Below are 25,581 nucleotides of genomic sequence, written 5' to 3'. Positions count from 1 at the left end.
CTGTATTTGAATTTTCTGGGATTTCGTCTTCTATCTCGACTATTGTGATAGTGTGGACATGCATAACCCTGGCGGCAGAGTCTGGGTGGCTTGGTACATTGTTCTGTCTTGTAGCCAGCTAATACAAAATTTGTGTCTGTAAACAGGCCAACAATTAGGAGAAATAAACAACTAATTTTTGCATTCAGAGAGTCTTTAGTGAGCTTAGGTACCACACGGCTTTTTGTAAAAAAATTATGATTCACAGACCCCTCCATTCTTATAAACTTAGACTGACTCCTGCAGTTTTTAAAATAAAAGTCTAACACATTTACATGCAAAGCAATCTTCATTGCTTTTATATTCAATAGCAATATTACAATAAAGTATATAAATAAAGCACTAGCAATCTATTGGTAGAGAAACTATCTGGAAATTTTCATTATATACATTTAACATTTTGAAAATGAATACCTGAAAATACATTATTCATTTCAGTAAGACGAACACTAAAAACTTATACAATTTTGTATTTGGATTTCTCTTAAGTTTAGTGTTGACAGTCCTTATTTCGTCAAAACTGCTTTCATGTTAAGGCATGTTAAGGCTGTCCAGTAAAATCTTCCTGGACAAATTCTAGAGCCTCTTCTCTACCTTTGCCTCTGTCTCTACATCTTTGGTTCCACGAAGGAGGAACTAGGAGATGACAAACAAGGTTCTGTCTAGAAACAGAAAAATTCAGAAAAACAATGGAGCAAGTAAATAAATTAGAAGGTACAATTTAGCTAACAGCAAGCATGGGTTTGTGAGGAGTAAATCATGTCAAACCAATCCAACTTCTTCCCAAGGTGGGAAAATGATGTAGGTAAAACAGAAGCAGTCAATGTCATGTATCTTGACTTCAGCAAACCTTTAGCTTGAGATGTTCTCAAAAACGAACTGCACAATACTACAAGACTCCTGTATGATTTGTGGAAAACTAGCTGAAGAAACATTCTCAAAGAGTCATTAATAATGTACTTTCAAATAGCAAAAATTATTAATCAGAGTATCATACGGACTCTCTTCTTTGTTCAGTCCTTTTCAATAGTTTCATTAAAGATTTAGGAAAATAAGGCTGAAATCACTAGTTGGATGATTTTCAACCCCCAGAAACTATGTGCAGTCTCACCATATTTACAAGGATTGACAGAAGCCATACAACATTATATAATGCAGACCTGTCACAATGCAAGGAATGCAATAAAAGTGCTTGTAGTTCGTCGATTTTGCTGTCTTTTTACGTAGAACACCCAATATTTTTTGATCTAGAGCCGACAATTAAGCTCTACACATTATTAGTACTTAAATAGTTGGAACTCACCCTATAGAAGATTTAAAAAATATGGAGGGGACAAGTATCATACAATTATCTCCCCTTGAATTCCTTGGAGACAGCATCTTCATGTGACCTCTTCCTGTGTTACTGTCCCCACGTGAATTTTGTGGAAGTAATTGTATCTGGCAGTCTTCTCTAAAGCAAAATTTGGGCAACAGCTCTAACAATATCTGATTGATACTTACATCTTTGGCTACATAATAAGCAAGTCTAAACCAAGAACATGAGAACCAAATTTGAAAGCCTTAAAAAAACTAGGGCAATTGGATTTACTTTTGGATTTACTTTAAGAGATCTAATATAATGCTTTCAAGACATTCTTGTATTTTAATATTCTGCTCCAATTTTCTGTTTAATATTCTACTTCATTCCTGTTACTCAAGCTCAGCAAAGAATAACGGTCCCTTAACTAGTCTATGAATGACTCAAAAAATGAAGACTCTAATCATTACTATACTTAGCACAAGACAGAGTTCCTAGCGACTTTTAAGAACATTTATTCAATTGACACTGATTAGCAACACTTGTATCAAGTAAACTGAAAAAGACCTATTAAATGTTTTCAAAACAAAACCTTTTCAAAATGCAATCTGAATATAAATGTGACAGTACAACTTGTTCACAAATATCCGTATTACTTATATAAACCAATTCTTTGTTAAAAAAGGCTTTTGAACTTCTCCAGGATCAACAAACTGGATCAAACACCAATAAAGAAACAAAGAAAGGAGACAGGGTAACATTACCCTGCCATCTTGGATCTTCACTAAGGATCTTCTCAATCATTGCCTGGCTTGCTAAAATTCCTGGTTGCAGATCTGGAATGCCTTCACCGCATCCTAGCTGCCCATTCTGTAAGGTTTCCTGTGCCTGAAGTTCTCTGGAATGGGGAAAAGAAAATAACACTGCTAAACTGTATAGCTACAGTAACCCTATCTGTCGCAGGTATAATTGTGTCCAAGTCTATCAAAATTCTGTCATTTAATCCAGCTCTTAACAAGCCTAAATTGTAAAAAAAAAAAAAAAATTTACTACGTTTCAAACCATTACTTGTGCTGAAGCTGGCAAACAATCGTAAGGAATAACCATATCATACAAATCAAAGAGAACACATGAACAAATGCTGGCATTATGTACACAGGCTATGTTTGTACCAGCAATGCCCATCTGTACCTCTGCATGCTGGTGTGCTGACATTTTGAATATGCTATTAATTTCTGATATTCCACCGCCACATAGGACATAGTACAACTAAAAAAGATACAGAAAGGGCAATAAGGGTGATCAGAAACACAGAACTCCTCTATGAGGGAGAATGAAATACCATAAGACTCTTTGCCTTGGAAAAGTTACGACTGAAGGAAGGCACAAAATATAACTACTGAATACTACATCACATAAAAGTAGCCAAAGTGCTTTTGGCTCACTGTAAGATTTTGCAAGAAAAGTTTGTCAACACATTCGGGAGACCTAGTAACAAACAACAAACACTATTAGGAAATGGAACCTCTTCTGCAAAAATTTACAACTGCTTTGCAATTAAGCAACCACAAGCTTGCTGAAAGATCAGAATGACTACTGCCAAACTAAAAGGTATTGTATCAGTGGTATGAAACCTCTACCAAAAATCTGAGACAATTTTATTACACTGTTTTAGTCAAATTAAGCTGTACAGAGATTCAACAATGGCAAATCAGTACAAAAGATTTAAAAAAAAAAAAAGATACTATAGCATAATTATATTAGGCAGACTTTGAAGCAGTGGAGAAACAAGGTGAGGAATCAAATACCAGAGGTGTATCCATAGTACTCTATGAGAATCAAAGGTCTCCAACTTTGGCACTGCTTTTTCTAGACACAAATATTCAAGGAGCTTACCTCCTATACCAAAATACTCCTACTCAGGATCTCTGAAGAGGAGTTTGAAAGGTGTGGTGGTTTATAATGTAACTAGTTGTGATACCATTTAGATATCATTTCAAGAACTTCCCAGACCCCAAGTATCCTCCAAGAAAGAAAAACTCAAAGGGAAAGGAAGACAAGACAGACCAAAGCCACGTCTAAAGCCTTTCAAACAGTCAAAATATTTCTTTTACAGATTCAGAAAAGGTGCAGGCAATGAGAAGGAGAACAGATAGACCCTACAGTCTGCTTTTTCTTTAAGGTGAATATGTAGAAGAACAAGGCTATTAAGGGGAATAAGGTTAACATCTGCACCCGTGATTCTACTGTTATTTCTCTGCTCTTTACTTAAAATGAAGAAACCCTAATATCTGTGTCCATCGTAGAGCAAAAAGACCACCAAAGAAAAAATAAGACCTGATCCTTATGAATGCTGGATGCCTGAAATCAGGAGAAGCAATGGCACATGACTGCTTTTCACAAACACTAAAGAAGTTTGGGGCAGCCTACTTGTAGGTTCATGCTGTTAAACACAGACTCCTACCACAAATGTCTTCAGCTCCTCCTGATGCTCTATATGTAGCCAATCACCAATAAACAATCAAGTAACACATTAAGACATTTAGAGAACGGAGCTTGTTTTCAGTCTTGCTATACACTGGTTCCTCATTCTAACACAGTACAAAAGATTACGAAGATACTAAGCATTCTGTATTCAGACTGATGTGGCATCATGCTGTGTATGCTAAATGGAGAAAGTTAAAAAAAAGAAAAAGAAAATGGACAGATGTCTTGCAGAAGAAGCACCAGCTAGCTAATTGAAGAAAGTCTTCTGGAAAGAAAAGCTATATATAACTAAAGAGTATGTGACCAGGCAATGCAGCAGTGAATTGTGTGGCAAACTATGAATTTAAATAATTATGAAATTACTGAAAAGGCACTAGCTTCACTAAAATTACTGTGAAGGGAAAGCTATCATCTCCCAACAGATGGCTGGGAATAAGGGATAACAAAGGTAAGAATGTAAGATAGCAGCCATACCAGCTCAGAGCAAAGGTTCATCTAGCCTGGAATTCTGTCTCCAACAGTGGCCAATAGCAGATGCCTAGGGAAGAGTATAAGAATAGGGCAAGCGTACAGTGATACTTCCCCAGAACACTCTTCCAGTGTCCCGTAAGAGATACTTGTGACCCTCCAAGGCTTCAAAGCTCTCTAGAAATTGGCATCCTTTCCTACTGAGTATATACAGACCACTTTCTGTAGCAAGAGCTCCCCTTCCATCCATTTATAATACCTCCCAACAACATGCTTATCTCCCAGCTTTGGCCACAGCTAAAACTCATACCTACCACTACCCTGATTCACAAAGCACTTTCTTTCGACAATAACTTGATTATACATTAGAGAGGCAGAAAAGAATACTGGTATCTTCTACATGAAAAAATACAACATAATTAAAAAAACCACAATGTCAGCAGGCAAAATGTCAAACATACAAGCTGAGAGCCTGAAAGCTGGCTTAACAAAATCATAAATTTATGAATGTAAAAACCACATGCAAATTTACAAGGCATAAATGACAAAAGGCAGAGTATCTGGTCTTTCATCAGTCATAAGAATTACATATATGGCTCTTGAAATTGCAAGTTACAAAACCTTAGTATTGGTATTTCCCAGTGTGCTTCTATCTGCTGTCATGATGCACAGTGAATTGTATTCTTATGTTTACAGTTACAGAAGCAAGTATATTTTTCATGCAAAGCATACTGCATTTTCTGGTATATGGTGATAACAGACATGTGGTATTTCCTGCTAATTAGGCTGAAGAATTTGAAACAAGACTACCTTATATCATATACTGGTGGTCTAAGGTCATGTGGACCATGAGCAAAGGCACAGTGAATTCCATTCTTCACACAGTGACCCCGGGCATCTGTTTCATGAATGCATGTTCCAGTCTTGTAATATCTGAGATGATACTTTCTTTCTGTATCCCCTGTTGTTCGATGCAGGTAAGGGCAACTACATAATAGAAAGAAGAAAGTTAGAGCACTGCTTTGAATTTTGTTTTTAACAGTTTAATTCTGAATTATGCTATATATCTTATTAATTTATAACAAGTAACTTTGCAGGATTCTTCAAACAAAAATTGTCCCAAACAAACCACCATCACAGATCAGCTTCAAAATGAAAAACATTAATCTATTTCTTAGTCTCTGATAAAGTTATAAGAATTTATAGCAGGCTGGCTCACAAAGATATTATTAATAAGTCTAGTAAGCACCCCTGTAAGCAACAACATCATCTGAGCTAAGGAATGACATCTTCCATACTGATAAAAGCTCAAATCATTTCCACACTAATAGGTAGAAGAATTTTTTTTTAATGTTATTGTCATCTAAAATCAAGGGGTACTTGAAGCATGGAGATTTTTTTCCTTGCCTGCTCTTTATAGACATGGAACTTATCAAACAATCTCAAGGGAAATCTAAAATGACTCTCCTATGAAAAGGAAGAGAACGATTTTTACATCAGCAATACATCTTTGTACATATATTAACCATTTTTCAGACACAACTATGTGAGTTATGGTCTGTACTTTAAAATGGCTAGCATCATGTATGGATTATAATTCCAACTACCAATAGTAAAAATTTTTTTAAAAGCCCACAAAAATATATACACAGGGATGTCTGTTCTCTCCCAGTTTATTTCAGTGTAATTAATTATGGTCTCTGCTGGTTCTGAAAAAATACTAGTCTCCAAGAACTACTTTCCCCCATCCCAAAGTAAAAAGAAACTGCACCAAAAACCTTAGAGAGTTATACAGAACAACAAATGAAACGTCCCACAGAAATATTTTACTTTGAATGGAGGAAGAACAGTAAAGCACTAAGTAGACTTTAACACTCACAAGAATTTATGCTGGCTTAAGCTTTATTTACTATATTCTAAAAAGGTTGTTTAGAAACTAGACTAAACAAATGCAATTGTTTGCAAACATGTACAAGTCTGATATTTATATATTTACATAAAAATCATACATTTTTCCTGCTTTGCTGAACACACCTGCAGCTTGCGCTGACTTCCAGGAATTGATACTGTTTATGATTTCGGAGAATCAAGTTGCTTCCTTGTAGGAATTTAAAACCAGCATTCTGTTAAACAAGATAAATGGGCTGCAGCTACTGATTTGTACCTATCTCTTTAAATCTCAACAGAATTAATTAGCGGGAAGACTAGGTATACCAAATTCAGTGCTACATCTCATTTTGTCAGTGTAAGACGGAGCACAGTCTACACTCAGGATCTGAAAGTAGTTCTTTCACACTTCTTGGCTCTTGGAAAGACAGACAGGATGCAATCTTTGTTGGACCCATTAGAGTGCCTCCACTGAACTTTGTGAGGAATTCTTTGTGATGTGTGAATAGCGCTGATGCAGCCCTCCTGTTCTGCTAGAATTGCTACTGCTATGGAAAAATGAGAAAACCCACAAGAGTCAATCGGATACTTTCACCGGCACTAGTCCTGTACAGAACTCTAAACAAGAGGAAATGCAATCTGAGGCTGTATTTTTGTTATTGCTAACTGTTTCACCACTAGCAGGATCTTTGCAGGGGTCAAATGTTTCCATTTTCCCAGCAGACTGTTCATTACAAACTCTAATCTTTCACTCATATATGCACACCTCACAAAGGTGAGAATACTCTGTCATATTCTTATGCATAATGTTCACGCTTCCATTTTCATCTACTTAAGTTTGCTCATTCCTGTTGGAAACAAGAATTAAATGTTTTATCTTTCATGCAAGAAGTGTACAGGTGTTTACATCTCATTGCTTGTCTCTAAGTCCATGGTTCCTTATCAGAGGGCAGACATTTTTGCTTAAATATTCACAGTTTTTCCCTAGCAAAATCGCCTTATCAGTGGAGGTTCCCCCAAAAAAATCTTAAAGCCTTCAATTATTTTTAAATTACTTTTAAAAAAAGAAAAAAGATAATTCAATGGAATATAGACATAGCTTGTCAGACAAGCTAGGCACAACTTGTATGCAATGTGAGAGAGGAAGAAATACTCAGGTCACAATATTTCTCAAAAAAAGACAACATGGATTTCAAAAACAAAGTAGGAAAGAAATATAAACTGTGTCACAAGACTCTTACTTCTGCTAAATTAAATCTAGGTTTATTTGCCCTAAGACTCGATACTTGTGCCATCAATAGCTAATGAAATCTGAATTTATTGAAAACACAGCTTTCCTACTGCACATTTTGCTAGCTGCCTGAAGAGTCCCGTAACAGGTGAAGTCCTCCTCCAGAAACTAACAGAATGCATTAATGAGGCTATCCAGCGTGACTGGGACAGTGTGTTATCTGAATTTTGTCTAAGACTTGGAAAGAACTAGGGAAGAGCTAGTTCTAAAGGTGACTCGGTGGGATTAAACAGCATACAAGCCTCAAAGACCAAAACCAATGGCATCAATTTTGCATGTGTATGTTTTACATAAAATGTGTTATTCATACAATACCACAATAATACATATGCTATCAACCACAGACATATTGATCAGCTGTAGTTCATCGTAGGATCATTAGTCAGAAAGGCAAAAACTCCTAATAAAAGCAGCCTTTAGGTGGTAGATAGTACTTATTCACACATAGCATCAAACTAAGCCAATGCACTGAAATATGCACAGAACAGATGTTCTACTCAACCTTTAATGAACTAGAGGGATATTACATCTTACCTTCACTTTATTACTGAAATATTTTAATGGCTGTAATACATAGCTTTAAACAAGACTAATATTTTGATTTTAAATGGCTGATATTCCTTATCATCGGATTACATGGCTGCAAACTAAGCTTGTTCTTATGTACCATAGTTTGGTACTAAGGTTATCCAGACATCACTTATTCCTTAGGAACAAAGTTTTTATTAAAAATAAAAATAAAAATAAAAAAGTTGTTCCCAGGCAGAATAACAAATCTACTTCATGGTCCATATTTCTACAGCCATCTCCCAGCTTAAAATAACTGTACTGAATCCTAACTTAGTAACCGTGAATCAGTAAAGAACAGTACTCTGTATTTTTAAGTTCTATTGGAGTCAACACACAACATTTAACTATTGAAATCAGCTTTGTTTTCTGCATCCAGATCTCACAAAGTAAAACTGTCATTACGTTATTCAAAGTAAGCAGATATACACACCATGAAAGAGAACATACGTTCACAAAAACCTAAAAGGTTAACTGATAACTGAAATGTATATTTCCTTTTCACACTCTTTTTAATTCACATCATAAACATTCCAAAGATATCCTTTAAGAATAAAACAGTTCCAGTTTAAAAGGTAATGCTAGATGTTCTTAAGTGTACAAAACCAACTACTTAGTTCTACTTCTGTTCAGCCTTGAGGCACTGACATATTTTTTCCTATGATTACTTGAAGTGTTCTTCTGTAGTAGACTTCTGTAATTGATTCACTCTTAGAGCAGTCTTATATTATAGATACTAACATATTCAAAATAATCTTCTGTTTTAGAATCTGACGTCAGTTGGCTACAATGGCTGAAAAACATATCAGATTAAAAAAAAAAGTGTCACTTCTGTCCTCACTTGTGAAATTGGAAGGAACACTGTTCACTGCTCAAAATATATGCCTCTAACTCTGCAAGTAATCTAGTCTTTCTCACAGGCCCTTCCTTTGAACAGGTTGTTTTCATTTGCTACCCTTAGAAACGCCCTTTTTTAAATGGCTTTAAAATTTTGGGCTTCCTTTCATTCCAAGCTGAACTTTGGAAAGGAATATCACAGTCAAGCCTGGGTGAAACCAACAGCTTCTACTCTAACTCTGTTGAAAATACATTCCTGAGAACAATTATGGGTGTCGTCATTATACCTTTCTCGCTAGTTCTCTATCAACTCACAAACTGCAGTAACCTAACTGTGTATTCAGATGAGCAGAACAGAGAAACAAGGACATAGATAAAAGCAAAAAAGTACCAATACGTTGTCACATAGCTTAAAATGAAGGTGTCCTGGCGCTACTGTTTATAACCTATTTCTTTAAGAATCTGAAGTTGCTCCAAATAAAAGGCAAAATTGTAGGCAGAAGACAAAACAGGGTCAAAAAAATACTCTTTTGCTGAGCTCTGAAACAGGAATGCTGCCACACTGTAAGCATCTCCTCAGAAATGTTGGTGTTCTTTTCCACTTTTTTCTCCTGCCACTACAGACATGCTGTGGCATCTTCTATCTTTAAGAAAGTTACCTTTGCCTTCTCTTGCCTTTCCCAACTATTTGTCCTGTATGCATTTTCTCTTCTACCTTAACTTCAATCAGCTATCAACTTACAATAGTTGACTGCTGTTGCTAGCCACCAGTTCTCAGGATCAGATCCAAAATAAGGCCTCCACAGTTCAGCTGAAACTTCTCTCACAAATGTCTCCAATAATCTCACCTTATAACTGAATCAAAGAAAGCAGACTATTTTCTCTACTCACCTCTATCTTAATTTTCTTAATTTACTGTCTGCTTTACTCAATTTTTCTCCCCTTGAAACATTGTTCTCCTTTGTTTATGGAAATTCAGTTACGTTCACATTTTCCTCTCAATCCCTCCTGCAGCATATCTTCCAACTTCAACATTCTCTTATGCCTCTGATGAGGGGTCTCACAGGACTCCAACCTTGGTCCCTGCTCCTGTCCTTCTACATCTGGGCAATTTCACTGCAAAACACAAACTTGAAAACCACCACCTCTTTACTGATAACTCCTAAACCTATCCATTTAATTCAAACTATAAGCACGACATGCTAAAGCAGAGGTATGAATCTCACTATTGGTCTTATTTCTGGCAAATCCTCTGTACTTCCATTATGCTAGACAATATAATTACCCTGTTTGTCATTTAGGCTCCTAACCAGGGAGTAATCTTCAGTGACTGTAGGGGACAACCTTTCCAATCCAATTGCAGCAAAAAGGTTTCCATCTCACATCTCAGTTATGGAAACATCTCCTCTTATTTGCTTCTAATAATTCAATGTTGCCCAGCTAATAACCTTTTAAAACATTGCTTCCTTTTTCCTCCTTTAGAATCAGTATCTATCACTCAATAATGAAAGGCCATTTTTTGTCCCCAACCAACCCATAACATGAGCATCCATTATCCTCATTTGTTGATTTTCAAAGAACGGCTCATGCTGCCCCAGGATTGGCAGGAGTGCTTTACAAACACCTGAAGAGGTAATTAATTTTCTCTTTTAAATCATCCCTCAGAGACATTTTTTGCTGTTTATATTGCTTAGGCATGGTACTTAATATTGTCACACTGCCTAGTGCATTTTTGTTGTTTACCTTCTCTTATCTCTGCCGTTTAGTTTGTAAAGCCTCTGGGAAAAATCCACCTTTTTCTTCTGTGACTACAGCTTATAACACAAAAGATACCTGATCCGTGACAAGTGCTGCTATACAATACAATAACCAAAATAATTAATCTTCAATTTTTAAAATAGGTAGCCAGCATAACTACATATTTCCAGGCTGTTTTCCTGCAATTTTTTTTTGTCAGAAGTCCTTCCTTGCTTCCATCACTGCAGATGAAGGTAGCTCCTCTGACATATGACCACAACATATCCAGCTCCTCTATGTATGCCTGCCTGCCATACTGTACCATTTGCTCACTCTCATCTCCACAAAGCTTCTACCCCTCCCCAAGTTCACTGAAGACCCTCTGTGGCCTTTACCTAGAAGAGACACATGTCCATGGAAATGCAAACACTAAGGGGCTAGCCAGACAACTAACAGTGAACTCCTTCCTTTGCTTTTTTCTCACTGGAAGCATCATGAAACATTCATTCTCCTCTACTACCCATCAATCTTCACAAAACTTACATAAGTTTAAAATCTCGAAGCCACCTCTATACAGTAGGGTTTGCACCTACTGGTCAATTTCAAAGTTGTCAGGAGAAAAAGGAAGCACAACAGAAAAAAAAAAAAAAAGGTGCAGGAACAATACTAGCAGAAAACCAGTTTCTTATGTTATGCTTTAAAGATAGTCACAATGCAAAATCATAGTTCTAACTCTATGATAGCCTAAAGAATACATGCTTATATAAAAGTATATGTGCCAAAAATTGACAAATCACTTATAGAAATCTGTTTTCAAATAAACTGCAGCAGGATTCTGTTGATCATTTTTGCTAAGGAGAAATTAGCATCTTTCCTTAATGTCATTGATAATACTATAAACACCTAGGACTGAAAGAAATCACTTACTCATCTCCATCTGGGCAGATTCCTGTAGTCTCATCATATTTTGTACAATAAACATCTGGACTGTAGTTAAAAGTCCCATCACGCCTTCGTATAGGTCTACGACGACGCTGATTTAGGAAATGCCAATGAAAACAGGTAAATGGTCTGTGCTGGGCACACTTGTGCTGCAAAAATAGGGGGCACTGCTCTGTCCTAAATTCCTTTAGATACCTAAAAAAATTAAACTGTGTTACAAGTTTATCTTATCGGAGGCATATTTTTACAGTATTAACAGGGCACTTGACAATTCAGTGCACATAGCCCGTGAAAAATTGTACAAATGTACCTGCATACAGTTTTAGTTCCTATGCACAATTCACTGTTTAGCTGTTGAATACAAGTGACTTCATTTTTTATGACAGATGCATTACTAATAAAATGCAGTGGAATACCTGGCAAATTATACTATGTTTTGTAACTAAACTAAAACCAAATAAATACATTAATTTATAAAGCACAGTATTTAGAATATTGTCCTAAGTAACCACAAAACAGAGATTATAAATCCAACAAGTTACTTGAATGAGCATTCATATTGCTTGCTACCATACAAAATAGTCCTACAAAGGCTATTTTAGCTAAATACCACATCTAATTTACACAGTCCTTAATCACAATATTCCCAGAGTGTGGACACACTATATAGAAAGCTAGAGGGTTAAAAGCGGTTTATGAAGGTTATCAGGGGCTATGAGAAGACTTCAGCAAACTTATTTTAGCGGCTGTCACGTTTGTGCTGAGACAGTCTGGGGTCTTTGAAGGTTACTTAGGTGTTAGTAAGACAATCCTTCATTAGCACACAGGGGACACAAGCTAGTTAGGAAGTCTGATACTTCTTTCCACCGGATGTCAAGATCATGCCAGACTGGGCACTGCTGTGGCATTTGTCAAAGGATGTAAGACAGCACTTCTTCCTGTCTTAGTCTATATATGTATTAGCCAATTTAGCAAGTTCATTATGTCGCTAAAGTTATGGAATATTTGCAGAGGAATGGGTATATGGGGGCTTTGCAGAAGAACCTTACGAGTTCCCAGAGGTCTCTAAAAGGGTGCGGGATGTGTAACAGTCTACAGAGCAACTGAAGATATAGGGAAAGGAAAGGATTAGAAAGGAATAAAAGGCATCTTTTCTTTCTCAGTTGCTTAAACTGGCACATGGGGGGTGTAATGCCACAGTTATGAAGCACGTCTTTTAAGTTTAGAGAAGAATCTCTAAACTATTCAGGATTGCGGGGAGAGGAAAAAAAAAAAAAGGAATAGAATTTTTGGACTCTAAGGACTGTAGCAGTTATCTAGGTAAGTAGCTACATACTTGTGGTCTTTCTGAGAGTGCTGGAAACGTGACCTTATAGAAGTGATGATACAAGGGATGGGAGTGAAGCAACGGCACAGTTAAGTGATAAATTATTCTGCATTTGTGGGGAGCACATGGTCTCACGTGAGATGGGCTGTCAGTAGTACTAGGGGGCTGCAGGGACTTTATAGACGATATCAGAAAAAACCGGACAGGCTTGCAGAGAGGATGGTGAGCACATGGAGCTGTCTTTCAGTACGGCAAGGTCTGCAAAAATTGTCACGGAAACGTCCCAAGGACTCGAGCGGAGGCTGGCTACGCAACGCTTAGGAGAAGTCATAGCTTGGAGCGGGCGGCCTCGGAGTACGAGAGGGTGCTGCGGGGCTCGGGATGCCGGCCGATGCCGGCGGGTCACAGCGCGGACCAGAGAGGCACGACCGCGGGGGCGGACGCAAGGCGCGGAGAACCGCCGCAGGCGCCCCGCAGTCAGCCGTGCCCGGGCCGCCTCTTCTCCGGCCGGCACAGAACGCGGCTTCCTCCCCGCTGCGCCTGGGGCCGGAAAAGGAGCACGGCGGGGGCCGGCCGGGGCCGGGCGGTCTCCTCACAGACCCGCCGCCGGCGCAGGAGGCCGCGCGGAGCAGGCCCGGCACACGACCGAGCCCTCCGCCCCGGGCCCTGAGGCCCTCCCCGCGCGGCGCTGGGGCCCAGGGAGCAGGGCGCCTCCAGGACGCGGTACCTACGTATAATGCGTCGGCTGCTCGGTCTGCGGGGACCCACCGGACCCGCCGCCCCGCGACACCGCTTTCGAAACCGACGGCATCTTCCTCGGCGGTCCACAGAGCGCAGGCGCGGCCCCGTCCTGCCGGCCCCGCCCCCCCGCCGGCCCCACCCCACGCGCGCCGGCCCGCCGCCCCGCCCGCGCGGGCAGCGCGCGCGAGCAGGCCCGGGCCGGCCCAGCCGCCCTCGGTGCGCGGCCAGGCCCTCTGCCGCCGGCGCTCGGTGCGGGGCCGGGCCGGGCCGGGTCCTCTGCCGCCGGGGCCCGGTGCGCGGCCGGGCCCTCTGCCGCCGGGGCTCGGCGCCGGGACGGGCGCAGCCGGCGGCCTGCAGCGCCCCGGAGAAGGTGCGTTTCAGAAAGAGCACGCGGAGCTCCTTCAGCTGACGGCCTCGTACTCGTGCTCTCCAGCCACAAAATGCTGCAGACAAAGCGTCTGCAACGCCCTAGAAGCAAGAGACTATGAGAACAGTTTTACAGGTAGAGGTTCTTTATTAGACACCTATCGCATCACCCGAAAATAAGGCACACACGCAGGGGCAGCTCTTTATTTCCTTAAACAGAGCAGTACATTGCTGGGTTCGTTGTTTTAACAGAACAGGGAGAAAGCAAGCTCATCAGAGAAACAGGCGTTACACCTTAGGTCAATATAAATAAAATCCAGGATCGCGTTTTTATTCGCCAGGACGCCCCCATGCATGTATCTCACTTGCAACGTTCTGCAATCCCAAGACAAATCAAACCTTGTGACAGCACCAAACCAACTGTATGCATTTACTATGCATCATCGGGTTAAACTACAGGGACTCTACAGCAAAATCAAAAGCCACGGTGGTGCACGTTGTTCTGAGACTAAGCAGCAGTATTAGACAAACACGACGCTAGGTCAGTTTTCTCTGTAGCTCCAGCCTGCCTTAGCAGCTGCTGCCATGTTTGGTTTTTTGGGGGTTTTTGTTTTGCTTGCTTTAATTAGGAATTTTAATGGCACAAAAACAGTTTTGCATTTTTACATTTGAAAGCTTAAAAAAAAAAAAGCCTCGTAACTTTGCAGGGAACTAGATTCTTCCTCTCCAAGAAAAGGCTCCAGAGTGTGCAAGTTTGAATATCTGTGAATCTGTAGGAAAAAACCAGATACTACATTGTTCAATGAAACTAGGGGTTTCCTCCCCAATATAATACAAGCCAATCACTTAGATTCCCTGCAAAAACCTCTCCTTCCAGTAATGATCCCCTAAATCAGGCATGTCTAAAAAGTTCTAGTCCAGAAAGCAAGCACCACTATGCATTAAGAGTTGAAGGTAATTTCTACATTATTTAATAGAATATAAAAAAAAAATCAGAACAAAGAATCACATATTAATGAATCATACACTTACAGTTGTCTTCAATGTAAGTTGAACATACTCTGTGACTAGGAAAATGTCAAGTGAAGGTCACCTTCAGCAGCAATTTTACAGACTTACAGCTCTGGTATTTTAATACCCTGTGCATTTAAGAAAAATAATCCATGGGAAAGAGATGGGCTGTATAAAACGTATCTTCAAATGGAGGTTGATTGGCAATACATCCTGTTCATCCCTACTGTGCAATGCAGGCAGGAACTGCTCCTTGCGCTACCAGTGTAAATCACTACGCTAAGACCAGCACAGAAAGTAGCACGGTACGCGAAGGAATCAAAGCTTGCAAGATAAGGCTGCCGATAGGCTGGAAAAACAAGTTTTCCCATTAAAGTGTCAGCACAGCTGTTAACCAGGTGAATGCCAGCAAACTTTTGGCAGCTCCTTCACGGCAGCCGCGCTCCCGTCCTCACTTCTCCTCCTGCGGTTGCGAGGGAGCATTGCTTTTTCGGGCCACGTCTAAGGAGTCCAGGGCCTGACCGGAGAAAACGGCTTCCAGTCGCTCGTCAATCTCCGTTTTCTCCCTGAACGCGCACCAGAGCAAGAGCCCAGCGCACAGCAGGCTGAGCGGCAGCACCTTCGCCCACGGCCTCTCGTGGTCGCTCCCCATGGACCGGCCGACGCTCCACACCCGCGGACTGGCCTTGCTGGCGGAGAAGGGGATGGCCCCCCCGCCCTCCGGATCCGCGCCCTCCGGGCCCCGCCGCCGCGCCAGCCACCGCCGGGGGCCGGGCAGGGGCAGGGACAGGGAGCGCCGCGCCCTGCAAAGACACACGCGTCAGAGGCGCGGGGCGCGCGGCTCGCGCCCCGGCCCCGCGCCCGCCGCCTCACCGCCAGCGGCCCAGCGCCGCGCTCATCCCGCCGCCCCGCGCCGCGCACCTCCTCCCTGCGCCCCCGGAAGCGGAAGCGCCCCCCCCCCCAGGGCTGAGGCGGGGCGGCGCGGCGACAGCTGCCCCCGAGGAGAGCGCGGCCGAAACCGCGGAGGGCCGGCGGGGCTGCGCGCTGGCCGCCCGGCTGGCTCACGGACCGGACAGCGGCAGGCGGCAAAACCACTGGAGACAGCGTCCGCCGACTCCTACAGTCATGCTTCCACAGCCTGTGTTGGAAAAGTACTATTTATTCCATATTACATACGGAGAATCGCCATGTATTCCCTTAACACAACTACTCTCCTATAACAATTTGGTGTTTTCGTAGCACCTTTCCGTCAGATCCTGAACAGCTTTCACTTTATCCACCCGCTGTCCAAAGATGACATCAACCTCTGAACACAGGTGGGTGGAGTGGCCCGTCACACGCTGCTGTGGCAGAAAACATTTTAGCATACAGATGAAATAACACGTTCTTACTGTTGTACTTACTGCCTTCCCTACAACATCTTACAGCATTGGTCTTCAACTATTTTGTATTTACACCACCTGTAACCATGCTTGATCAAAAGAACATAACAAAGCTGGGACTGGAGACACAGAACCTGTAAACCCACACCCAGTACTGGCCTTAGCAAAGAAGTTTTCTGAGAACAAAAATGTTCTCAGAAACGAGCCAGCTGTTCTCAGTAATGGCAAGCCCTCACTCCATTATCCTCCCTTTGCTTTAGGGCAGAAATTCAGAAAGTCAAGAATACTCGCAGAAGGTAAATCATTTTAGTGCCACGATACACATTGAACTTGCTTGACATTCCGTGTGAACTTGCTGTTTACCCCCCAAGTTTCTTCATACAGTGTCATTCCAAATCCCTGTATCGCCGTGCAGGTGCTCATCATCCTTTGACCCATTAAGAACAGTTGTCACTGCAGTTGCCAGTTTGTGACTTACATATTCAACACTGGTATTTTCAGCTGTAATATTAAGTTTGAGTCATCAGTTATTTCTAATTATTTCTATTTTTAAAAACATTTTTGTCACAGAATTCACTAAATAGTTTTGAAATAAGTCATCTAGAGCAAGCTGTGAATTCTGCTTTTGATTATACAGCTCTAATCTGCAATAACTAAATGAACTAGCAAACAGGCAGAAACACTGTGCAAGTTACAGAGTTAATAGTTTAAACATGCAGATAAAATGTTTTACAAAAATTCTAATATGATGAGTCTTCCCTAGAAAAGAAAGTCACCAATTTAAAAAAAGCAGAGAAGAAACTTTCTCAAAACAAAAAGAAGAAAAAATTAAGTATGTCACTAATTTTAAGCTGATTTAATTAGCTCAAAGGTTCATTGTTTTCTCGGGGTGCCAATTTAAACATAAAAGGTGTAAATATATATTCAGGGAAATGAAATCCTCCTTAGACAAATAGTTCATGTAATAATGGGCACGATGAACTGGAAGGAATGGCCGAGGGGGAGGGAGTGGGATGACAAAAAAAAACCACCAGCACCACCACAACCAAAAACCAACTTGTCTGGAATTAATCCAGATAAGCCTTGCTTCTTCATAGCCAGCACCAAACAGTCTTTCCTTCTAAAAACTGCATGTGATATGGTACTTACCTATCAGAAATCAAAGAGATGGAAAAAAAGGTGACTAAGAAAGGATAAAAAAAAAAAATCAAACAGATACAGAGAAGATTTCAATTGTTCTTGAAGAAGTCAGGCCTTGTGGTTGACTATACAGAAAGTGGAGTTATCTAAAAGATGCTTATGTGCTACAAATGCTGTAACACTGATTTCCTTTTTCTTTGGCACCTTAAGTACTGGAAACAAACTTCAGCTACAACAGCAGTCAAAATTTTTCTATAAAGCTAAAATTTCAAGCCATCAACAGATTTTTCTGGGGCAAAATAAGTCCTCTCGTGCAGGAATCAAGACCTAAGTACTTATTAAAAACTTTGTCTACTGAATTTTACCTCCATATATGACAGGTTATTTAATCCTTGCTGTAACTGAAAACAACACTTGGGTATTCACATTCTGAATAGACAATAATGAAAAAGAACAATACCAAAAAACTCACCAGAATTTCCTTTGTATGCAATACCGTGCTGACTTAATAAATCTTTAAGTTTTTTTATTTCTTTAGAAAGTTGCTTGTATTCCTAAGAAAGAAAATACATTTTAAATGGCTGTCCCACTCTCCAAATGCATACATAAAACAGGAGTTCATAAAAAATAATGGGTCTGTGCACAGCTGTTACAGCCTTTGACTTAAAAGACCTTAAACTGTTTGTTCCAAGAACAAGGTGCAAATTTTAGAAAAAGAGGTATTTCTACATTGCCAAAACAGGAGCCAGCTTTTTCCAAGCCTTAGAGTAAAAATCAGGAGGGCTCTCTGTAACTATTTCAGATCTATCCTCTTACCTAGCATTTTATCATAGCACAAAATTGCATTCATAAGTTTGCTAGAGTACCAGCCTTATTTTATTTTATATCATAATGCTGCAGTCTGGAAATCTGTCACCTCCTCAACTCTTGATCTAGTAACTTCATGTTCTCGCTTTCAGCAGTTTCTGTTAACTTACAGAGCACTTACATACCCCCCGCCCCCGTCTTCTTACTGGGCATTCAGTTGTGCTGGTTTGTTTTTGACTTACGGGCTACAATAAGGATATCAAATCACTGTTACATATTGAAACCAGAAAAGATAATCCCATTAACAGATTTCAGCTAAATCCAAAGAGTGTTTACATAATGCTGTCACACTGATGCTGTCATACAGTAAGAAGGTGGCAATTTAATTCCACATTGTAAATACTACGCTCTATACCTTACTGCACTTCTCCACTGTTTCAAATTCCAGATTTATTTTCTTATTCTGTTTCTCAACTTCCTTTTCTTCTGTTGCTTTTAGAAGTCCTGCTTCTTCAAAAATCTCTTTCAGTATTTTTTTATATCCCTAAAAAAGAAAGTTTCCAAAAGACAACAGATCAATCCACCTGCCTTTCATCTCTGCTTGTAATTTGCACTGGCCATTCCAATTCCTCAAGCTTCACTGTAGAAAACATTACAATTACCAGTTGATAGAGCAGTTACAGAGCACAAAAATTACTATTTGCCAACTGCAGAATAAACACATCCATTCCAAAAGGAAAAACTGCAGAAGCCAGGTTTGGCTCTTTGACAGTAATTGTTCTTTACCAAAGAGAATTACCCAACCTGGTCAGTTATTAGTTCATCATACAGAAGCTGCTCTGCTTCATCCCACTTCCTTTGTAATGCTTCAGGCAGAGTCGGATAAACTGAAAAATGGAAGTCAAACCATGTAAAAACCAACAGCACCGTCCTGCATTAGTTAAATGCTCCTCTAGTAGCACGCAAGCGTATTTGTTTTAAGAACTCAATGTTTCTATACAGTACATAGTCTCTACTGCTTTCAAGCATTGGGGTTAAACTTAAATTCCACTTCACACATTTAAAGTTTCTGGAGAATGCCACTGGCCAAAAATTTTTCTCTTATTTCTAGACAGAAGGCCTCATATTTCTTTGTTGAATGTAATTCTAACTGAGCTCTCCCTTTTTGTAATGTCAATAAATGAGCAGATACTACATGAGCTGATTCCTACAACCAGTCCAAGAAAAAAGCAAAATATCCCTCACTGGGTCTATACTAGCAATGACAATTTATTTGAGAAATACCTATGTGTTGTAATGATTGGGATTGAAAATACACTTCATATTATATGTTACATTTAATACTCATTTATACCAAGTCACAAACTCAAAGAACCTAAAAATTTACACTCTGAGGCTGGCATAATATGCCAGCTGCTCCACGCACAAATGATTTTCTAAATCTTACCTAAAAGAGAGTGGGGATGGCACACGAGAGGAGTCTCAAATGTCAGAGAGTAAACACAAGTACTCGGCTCAGACACATAAGCCAATTTATTGCTCTTTCCACAAACAAGATGAACCTAAACATCAGTAAAAACAAAGATGAGCAGAACACCTCCACATGAAACAGGACCAGCACTGATGATCAGTTTGCTCTCTTCCAGTGCTAGCAGATGCATTTCTGTACACACTGTCATGTCAAAGCTTCCAGTGCTGTCACCCACAGAAACAGAATCATAGAGCAAGCACATCTTCAAATTACTTTATCAAATGTGAAAATTGCTTCCTCTAATGGGAAATGATCCCATCACCTACCACTCTTCCTTGGACTCCCAAGCACCATGTTTCCAGCGAGAATGAGAGTAAAAAGGAAGGCGAATAGGACACCCTTTAGGACCTCACCTGACATAAGCATAATTCACTTAACCAATTTTAGTTCTTACCAATGTGCTAAATAAAGAGAACAATACACATCTAGAAATTGTTTTTCATCTTTAAACTTGCAGCACCGGTATTTTCTGTCTGTTCAAAAATAAATGCCAGTGAAAGATCTGAATCACAATATCAAAGGTCATACAAGAATAAGTAATTCTTTCTGCAGCCCCCATGGGAGATAAAGATGTTAAGAAGGCACCTCCATTACAGTACAGAATATTTTCACGTGGGCCAAGATATTTTGTCCCTTACCTCACCTTCACATTAGTTATTATTCCAACTATATATCCGTCTCTCGTAAGTATTGTATAGTCACCCATCACTGTAATAGCTAACCATCTTCTACACGAAAAGCAGCCTGTTGTGAACTATACGGTATCTTTAACTCTTCTTCACAATAGCAAGCTACGTTACCAGGGAATGTGAGGATTAATTCATTATATCTGTAAAACTGTGTAATACACTGAAATGGGAGGTGGAAAAAGAAAAACATTAATGAACAAAAGGATAAAGGATGTGTGCAAATCATGTGCCACACATTGGGCAAGTCTCAGACACCCTTCTTTACCCTTCTAGTTCAATAGTTACTTAGCACAGAGACTATTTGAATGTGAAAAGGAACATTTTAACCACTCCACAAAATAAGAATTTTCACTTTTTCTTTAAAATGTACTCACAACAGAAACTGTTTCTCTTGAGTTGGTTCCTCTGCCACTCCCATATATCTGATTCCTTCTTTAATTTTTCTTGTACACTCTCTGCTCTTGTTTTAACACCAGCATTCTGTTGCTAACTGCCTAATTCTTTTCCCTCCTTCTTCCTAGATGTTCTTAGCACAATATGCTGGCATCTTGAATTCAACAAATAGCTCTTTTTGTTTACTTTTCCTGACACAAATTACAAAGCACTGTATGTTTCTACAGCAGTGATAATACCAGAATATTCCACTCTATCAAGGAAAAAAAAAAAAAGAGTTAAAAGTAACCAATGAGAATACATAAGTAAACTTCAAAATTTTATCCTGATTTTAGCTTCCCTCCTCCATCCATTCACCTAGCTCCTACAGGAATTCATCTTTATGTTTTATATCACATCTTAAATGATGACTTCTTCAAGGTAGGAATGTTTCAGTCTGTAGAGTGTCATGAGTGTGCATAGAGTCATGCTGCCTGAATTAGCATAGCCTAGGCTATTATACCTTTGTCTGTCTGCTCTTAGTTTCACATGAGTCTCCTTCCCTCATCCACATTCCAACAAATGTGTTGTTGTCAATTTCCCATTCATGCCAGATTCTGAAAAAACAGGACATCATTTTATTTTAAGTTACTGGAAGGAAAACAGTGAACACTCAGGAAGAAAAACAGGAATACCCTTAGACCATGTTCAATTTAACTGTATATACTTCATTTTTGTTTCTTAGTATTTCCATTTCTTACAGCCAAGACCTTATAAACAGTGTAGTTTGTTATCCAGGCTGCTGTATAGGGCACATCAACATTACATTGAGAGCACAGTTTTGGATCAGCTTTCAGTTTGCAAACCATTTGCACTTGCATATCTGTTTAATGTTTAATGTAAAAATGTTTAAATCCAATAAAATACAATAAAATACAGCTTATAGATCAATCTCACCACAAATTCCCTGATGCTAAGTACCCTGTGCAACTCGGATTGTTTGCAGGATTTTTAGTGCTGGTGAGAGCACCTACAAAAACTAGTCTCTACTTCTGCTACTCCTAAAGCCAATGATACTCTCAACATCTTGATGTACCCTTCTCCTCTCATATTGGCTCACTAATTATTGTGCACATAGGAAAAAAAGAGACATCTATACAAAATATTTGGAAAGGCAGTAATTTTAAAACAGTGCTCTGGTTTATAATTAAATTTATTTTAGATCTTATGATTTGGATACTCTGGGGTCTTTGAACACTTTGGGATACTTTTTTGGGTCTACATTGAGTTTTTATTACCTTTTATTAAATATTTGTAATATAGCCCTTTGGCGTAAAGCACTCATTTCATTTTGTAAGGTTATATTCAACTCAAAGTGAAAATAGTTAAGACATGAAATCTTTGTTAATATAAGCTGTAGTTATACATTACTGAATTTCTCACAAGAACATATCACACCTGCAGTTGGCACTGGTTATTAATCAGCCTCCAGCTAAAACAGGAGGTTAGTATTTACCAACAAAACAATCTGAATTTTTCCAGACGGGGTATTTTTATGCATAACACCTTGGGAACTACAACAACCTAAGCTGACCAATAAAAGAATCTTCATTTTAAAAATGCCTCCTTTTTGACAATCCATAAAATGGTCTGCTAACAACATAGGTAAAACTTAAAGGTCTAAAAGCCTCACCCTAAAATCCCACTATAGGCATTCCATCGAAAAGTCTGCTCATGCTGAGTGACATTATGGAAAGGACAGAACTCATATTTGTACCTTAAAAGAAAAAAAAAGGAAAAGAAGAAGAAAATAAGCAATGTTTCAGACCAAAATAAAAAACTAGTTTGTTCCTAATAAATATATAAAATCAAATATCCAAATCCATTACTCACGTGGATTCCACAAAACTGAAACACTTGCCAGCAAGCCTAAAGAGATGTGCAGGGCCTAAAAACACCACAAAATGACAGCAAGGAAGAATAATGTTTTGGTTAAATTTAAGCAAGTTACTGTGGTGACGAAACTGCAAGGATTATGTGACAAGCTTAGTTTTCTGCTGTACATACGGAAATTTATATCTTCCATATGGATTACTGTAAGTTCCCACTAGTGCTGTATCAGTTTGCATCATGACCCTTTAACATTTTTCATCTTCAATACTCAGTAAAATAGATAAGGCTCTTTCTACAATAGAAATAAGAAACCTGTATACAAACAAATATTTGGAGGCCAGATCCATAAAAGGAATCATCAGTGCAGATCTTGCCAAAATCTAACATTGAAATGACTAGAACGCTTGCCTGGCACCTGTCTGTCCCCAAAGTCATCCAAACTCCTCAAGTTTATACTAGTAAAGCCCATTTGCTCAGAACGTCGACAGTGCTGCATATTTAAGTTTCACTGAGATTCTCAAACTAGATATTTCTTTTCACAGTTTGCCTTCACGGTCTGATCCAGTTAGTATTCAACAAGATAACCCTTTTACTGTCAGGCAGGTCAGCAGTTACAATTCTGCTCTTGTCGAATTGACCATTCCAGCCTTGCTGTCAAAGGAATCCAAGACAGGTAACTTGTCATTCAAAAAAGGGCCAAAGGTTCTGAACGAGGCGCTACAGGGGTATTTTGGTGTCCCTTGTTTAAGGTAATTTTGCATGGAATGATTAAATATTTGTGAGGAAAGGAGAAGAAAAGAGATTACAAAGCAGACAAAATAAAACCCCATCCTGGATTCTAATTCCCCACTGCCAGGCTTGCCTATGTACTTCTTCCAAAGATCTAGACAAGCAATCCTAGAAACAAAGATCAGACCACCAGAATCACGCCCTCCGGAATGCCCTGACCACTGGGATACAGGCAGGTTGTCTTTCCCATGTGATTTTTCTGACTGTATGATCTTGCACTTCATTCTACAGATTATCATAGGCTTGGCCAAAGGGTTTGCCCCTCTGCCACATGCAGTCTGTGCCTTAATGCTTAGGATGCTCTCCCCACAGAGGAAGAAAAGCAAATTTGAATGTCCCTGAGGAATGCGTTAAACTCACGCCTCCATTTCTTGGGCAGATGCTCTAAAAGAGAAATTATAGGAACTACTACCTCAACTGTCTTGTAAAAGAAAAGAATGAGTAAGGTTTCCATGCTAAAGAAATAATTGTGCAAGACAGGGTTCCATGCCCTGGATTCCAGTTCCGTAGACACTCCTGATTTTTGGCTACACATAAGTTCCCCCATCCAGGAAAGAAGGATTTCTAGTGTACTGTCCTTTTAACTTTTTTGCTGCTATTTTTGGCATCCTTCCATTCAGCATTCTAACTATTACTAATCCCATTTCTAACTATTTCACTTTTCACATGCAGTACGCACAGAATTCATACATTGGATTTGGGTTCGTAAAACAAGACAGAAGTCATAAAGCATAATCACATTCAATGTCACCATGCCAAAATGCCTCTATTGAGCTTGGACAAGGTTTAAGTCTGTGCCTAAGGTTAGCAGAGAGACAAGTGTTATTTCCTTTTGCTTACTCTTTGCATTCAGTGTTTATTTTATCTACTCTTCTCCATATATAGTCTAGAATTTCTTATATTCCTGTTTATTTTGCTAAAGTGGTGGATTTATGTTGCAGCACCCAGGCTTTGTGTGAAACTGAGCCTCTGTGATTTGTTCCAAGACTACTCTTAGGCCTTTTTTGAAACAATTTTTGAGTATTAAGTACTATCAGCTGATGGCATGGCTTTTCTATGACAACCTCAAGGATGTCAGGGTTTGTTTCAAGAAGATTTCAAGAAGAAAAAAAGTTTTTAGTAAGGATCAGAAGGATCTGTGACTGGCTCAAAAAACACAGAATAAACCATACGGCTATCACTGTCCAATTAGCACTGGGACAAGGAACACCAAAAAGGTTAATCTAGGTTTTAACCCTTCAGAAGCACAATAAGACATATTTGCCCATGCTTATCTTCCATGATGCTCGCAAAACGACAAATAAAATTGGTCTTAGTCTGCATAAAGTCAAGGTAGACTATTCTGCAAACGACTGTCACTGAATGATGAAAACCGTACAAAAAAGGTAACGCTTGCATATACCCGATATTGCAGACGGGGACACCTTTGGCTGCAGCCTGTTTGTTTGCAGCAAGAACGGGTTATTCAGCCTGTCAAAAGAAGGAAAGTTACAGACTGAGCTGGGCATCCGGCTGTGGCTGCAGCCTCCCCGGCCCGAGTGCCCCCCCCACGGCCACGCGCGGCGCGGGGCAGCGGCGACCCCCGCCCTCGGACGCCACCGGCGGGGGCGGCAGGAACGGCCCGGCCGGGCCCGCCCTTCCCCGGAGGAAGGGACGGGCTGGAGCGCGCGGAGCGGCAGACGAAGCCGAGCCCGCCGAGGCCGGGTGGGTGGCGGGACGCGGCGAGCGGGCGGCCACGTACCCGAACGTGTTCGGCTCCTCCACGATCTTCATCTTCCCCGCCGAGGCGAAGAGACCTGCCGAGCAGAGAGCAGTTGGCCGCGGCGGGCGAGCGGGCCGACCCGCTGCCGGACCCGCTCGCCCCCCGCCCGCCGCCGCGCTCACCCAGCGCCGCGCCCAGCGCCGCCAGCAGCAGCAGCCGCCGCCGGGCGGCCGCCATCGCCTCTTCCGCCGGAAGCGGAAGGGCGCGGGGCCGCGG

At 40.4% G+C, this 25,581-nt stretch overlaps 3 protein-coding genes across 11 annotated transcripts in view; all 3 read right to left on the bottom strand.

Annotated features, from left to right (window-relative positions):
- UNKL (unk like zinc finger) overlaps window positions 1-13,718 on the bottom strand; it is a 59,952-nt gene extending 46,234 nt beyond the window's left edge. For 5 of the 8 annotated variants that reach the window (XR_015698681.1, XM_087731090.1, XM_087731092.1 and 2 more), the window contains exons 1-5: window positions 13,614-13,718; window positions 11,541-11,750; window positions 5,105-5,281; window positions 2,104-2,237; window positions 1-136 (exon numbers count right to left, since the gene is read on the bottom strand). Coding sequence is in view for 7 of the 8 variants with exons in the window: in XM_087731090.1 (XP_087587216.1) it covers window positions 1-136; window positions 2,104-2,237; window positions 5,105-5,281; window positions 11,541-11,750; window positions 13,614-13,693 (737 nt within the window). In the remaining variant the exon portion in view is untranslated. The remainder of the gene's footprint in view (window positions 137-2,103; window positions 2,238-5,104; window positions 5,282-11,540; window positions 11,751-13,613) is intronic. The other 3 variants (XM_087731095.1, XM_087731096.1, XM_087731093.1) reach the window with 2 other exon arrangements.
- Window positions 13,719-14,179: 461 nt separating this feature from the next.
- Window positions 14,180-15,932, bottom strand: UQCC4 (ubiquinol-cytochrome c reductase complex assembly factor 4). The gene is made up of 2 exons (XM_087730855.1): window positions 15,874-15,932; window positions 14,180-15,803 (listed from the first exon to the last, which is right to left on the bottom strand). Exons 1-2 carry the CDS (start codon window positions 15,897-15,899, stop codon window positions 15,452-15,454), a joined length of 378 nt encoding a protein of 125 aa, XP_087586981.1. The 5' UTR covers window positions 15,900-15,932; the 3' UTR covers window positions 14,180-15,451.
- Window positions 15,933-16,141: 209 nt separating this feature from the next.
- Window positions 16,142-25,573, bottom strand: GNPTG (N-acetylglucosamine-1-phosphate transferase subunit gamma). 2 transcript variants are annotated; one of them, XM_087730846.1, is made up of 11 exons: window positions 25,488-25,573; window positions 25,345-25,399; window positions 25,006-25,073; window positions 22,815-22,869; window positions 22,615-22,698; window positions 21,445-21,538; window positions 19,777-19,891; window positions 19,134-19,216; window positions 18,745-18,873; window positions 17,995-18,076; window positions 16,142-16,343 (listed from the first exon to the last, which is right to left on the bottom strand). In XM_087730846.1, exons 1-11 carry the CDS (start codon window positions 25,540-25,542, stop codon window positions 16,300-16,302), a joined length of 864 nt encoding a protein of 287 aa, XP_087586972.1. In that variant the 5' UTR covers window positions 25,543-25,573; the 3' UTR covers window positions 16,142-16,299. The 2 variants fall into 2 exon arrangements, with proteins under 2 accessions (XP_087586972.1, XP_087586973.1); XM_087730847.1 differs by having other exon boundaries at window positions 16,142-16,883; window positions 25,488-25,548.
- Between the last annotated feature and the right edge of the window lie 8 nt (window positions 25,574-25,581).

The sequence above is a fragment of the Nipponia nippon genome, unplaced genomic scaffold (assembly GCF_047370975.1).
Source record: "Nipponia nippon isolate SJK-2023a ecotype South Korea unplaced genomic scaffold, ASM4737097v1 scaffold_5, whole genome shotgun sequence".
In the NCBI taxonomy this organism is placed as follows: Eukaryota; Metazoa; Chordata; class Aves; order Pelecaniformes; family Threskiornithidae; genus Nipponia; species Nipponia nippon.
Note: the sequence above shows the minus strand (reverse complement) of the source record. Positions and strands in the feature narration are given on the sequence as shown.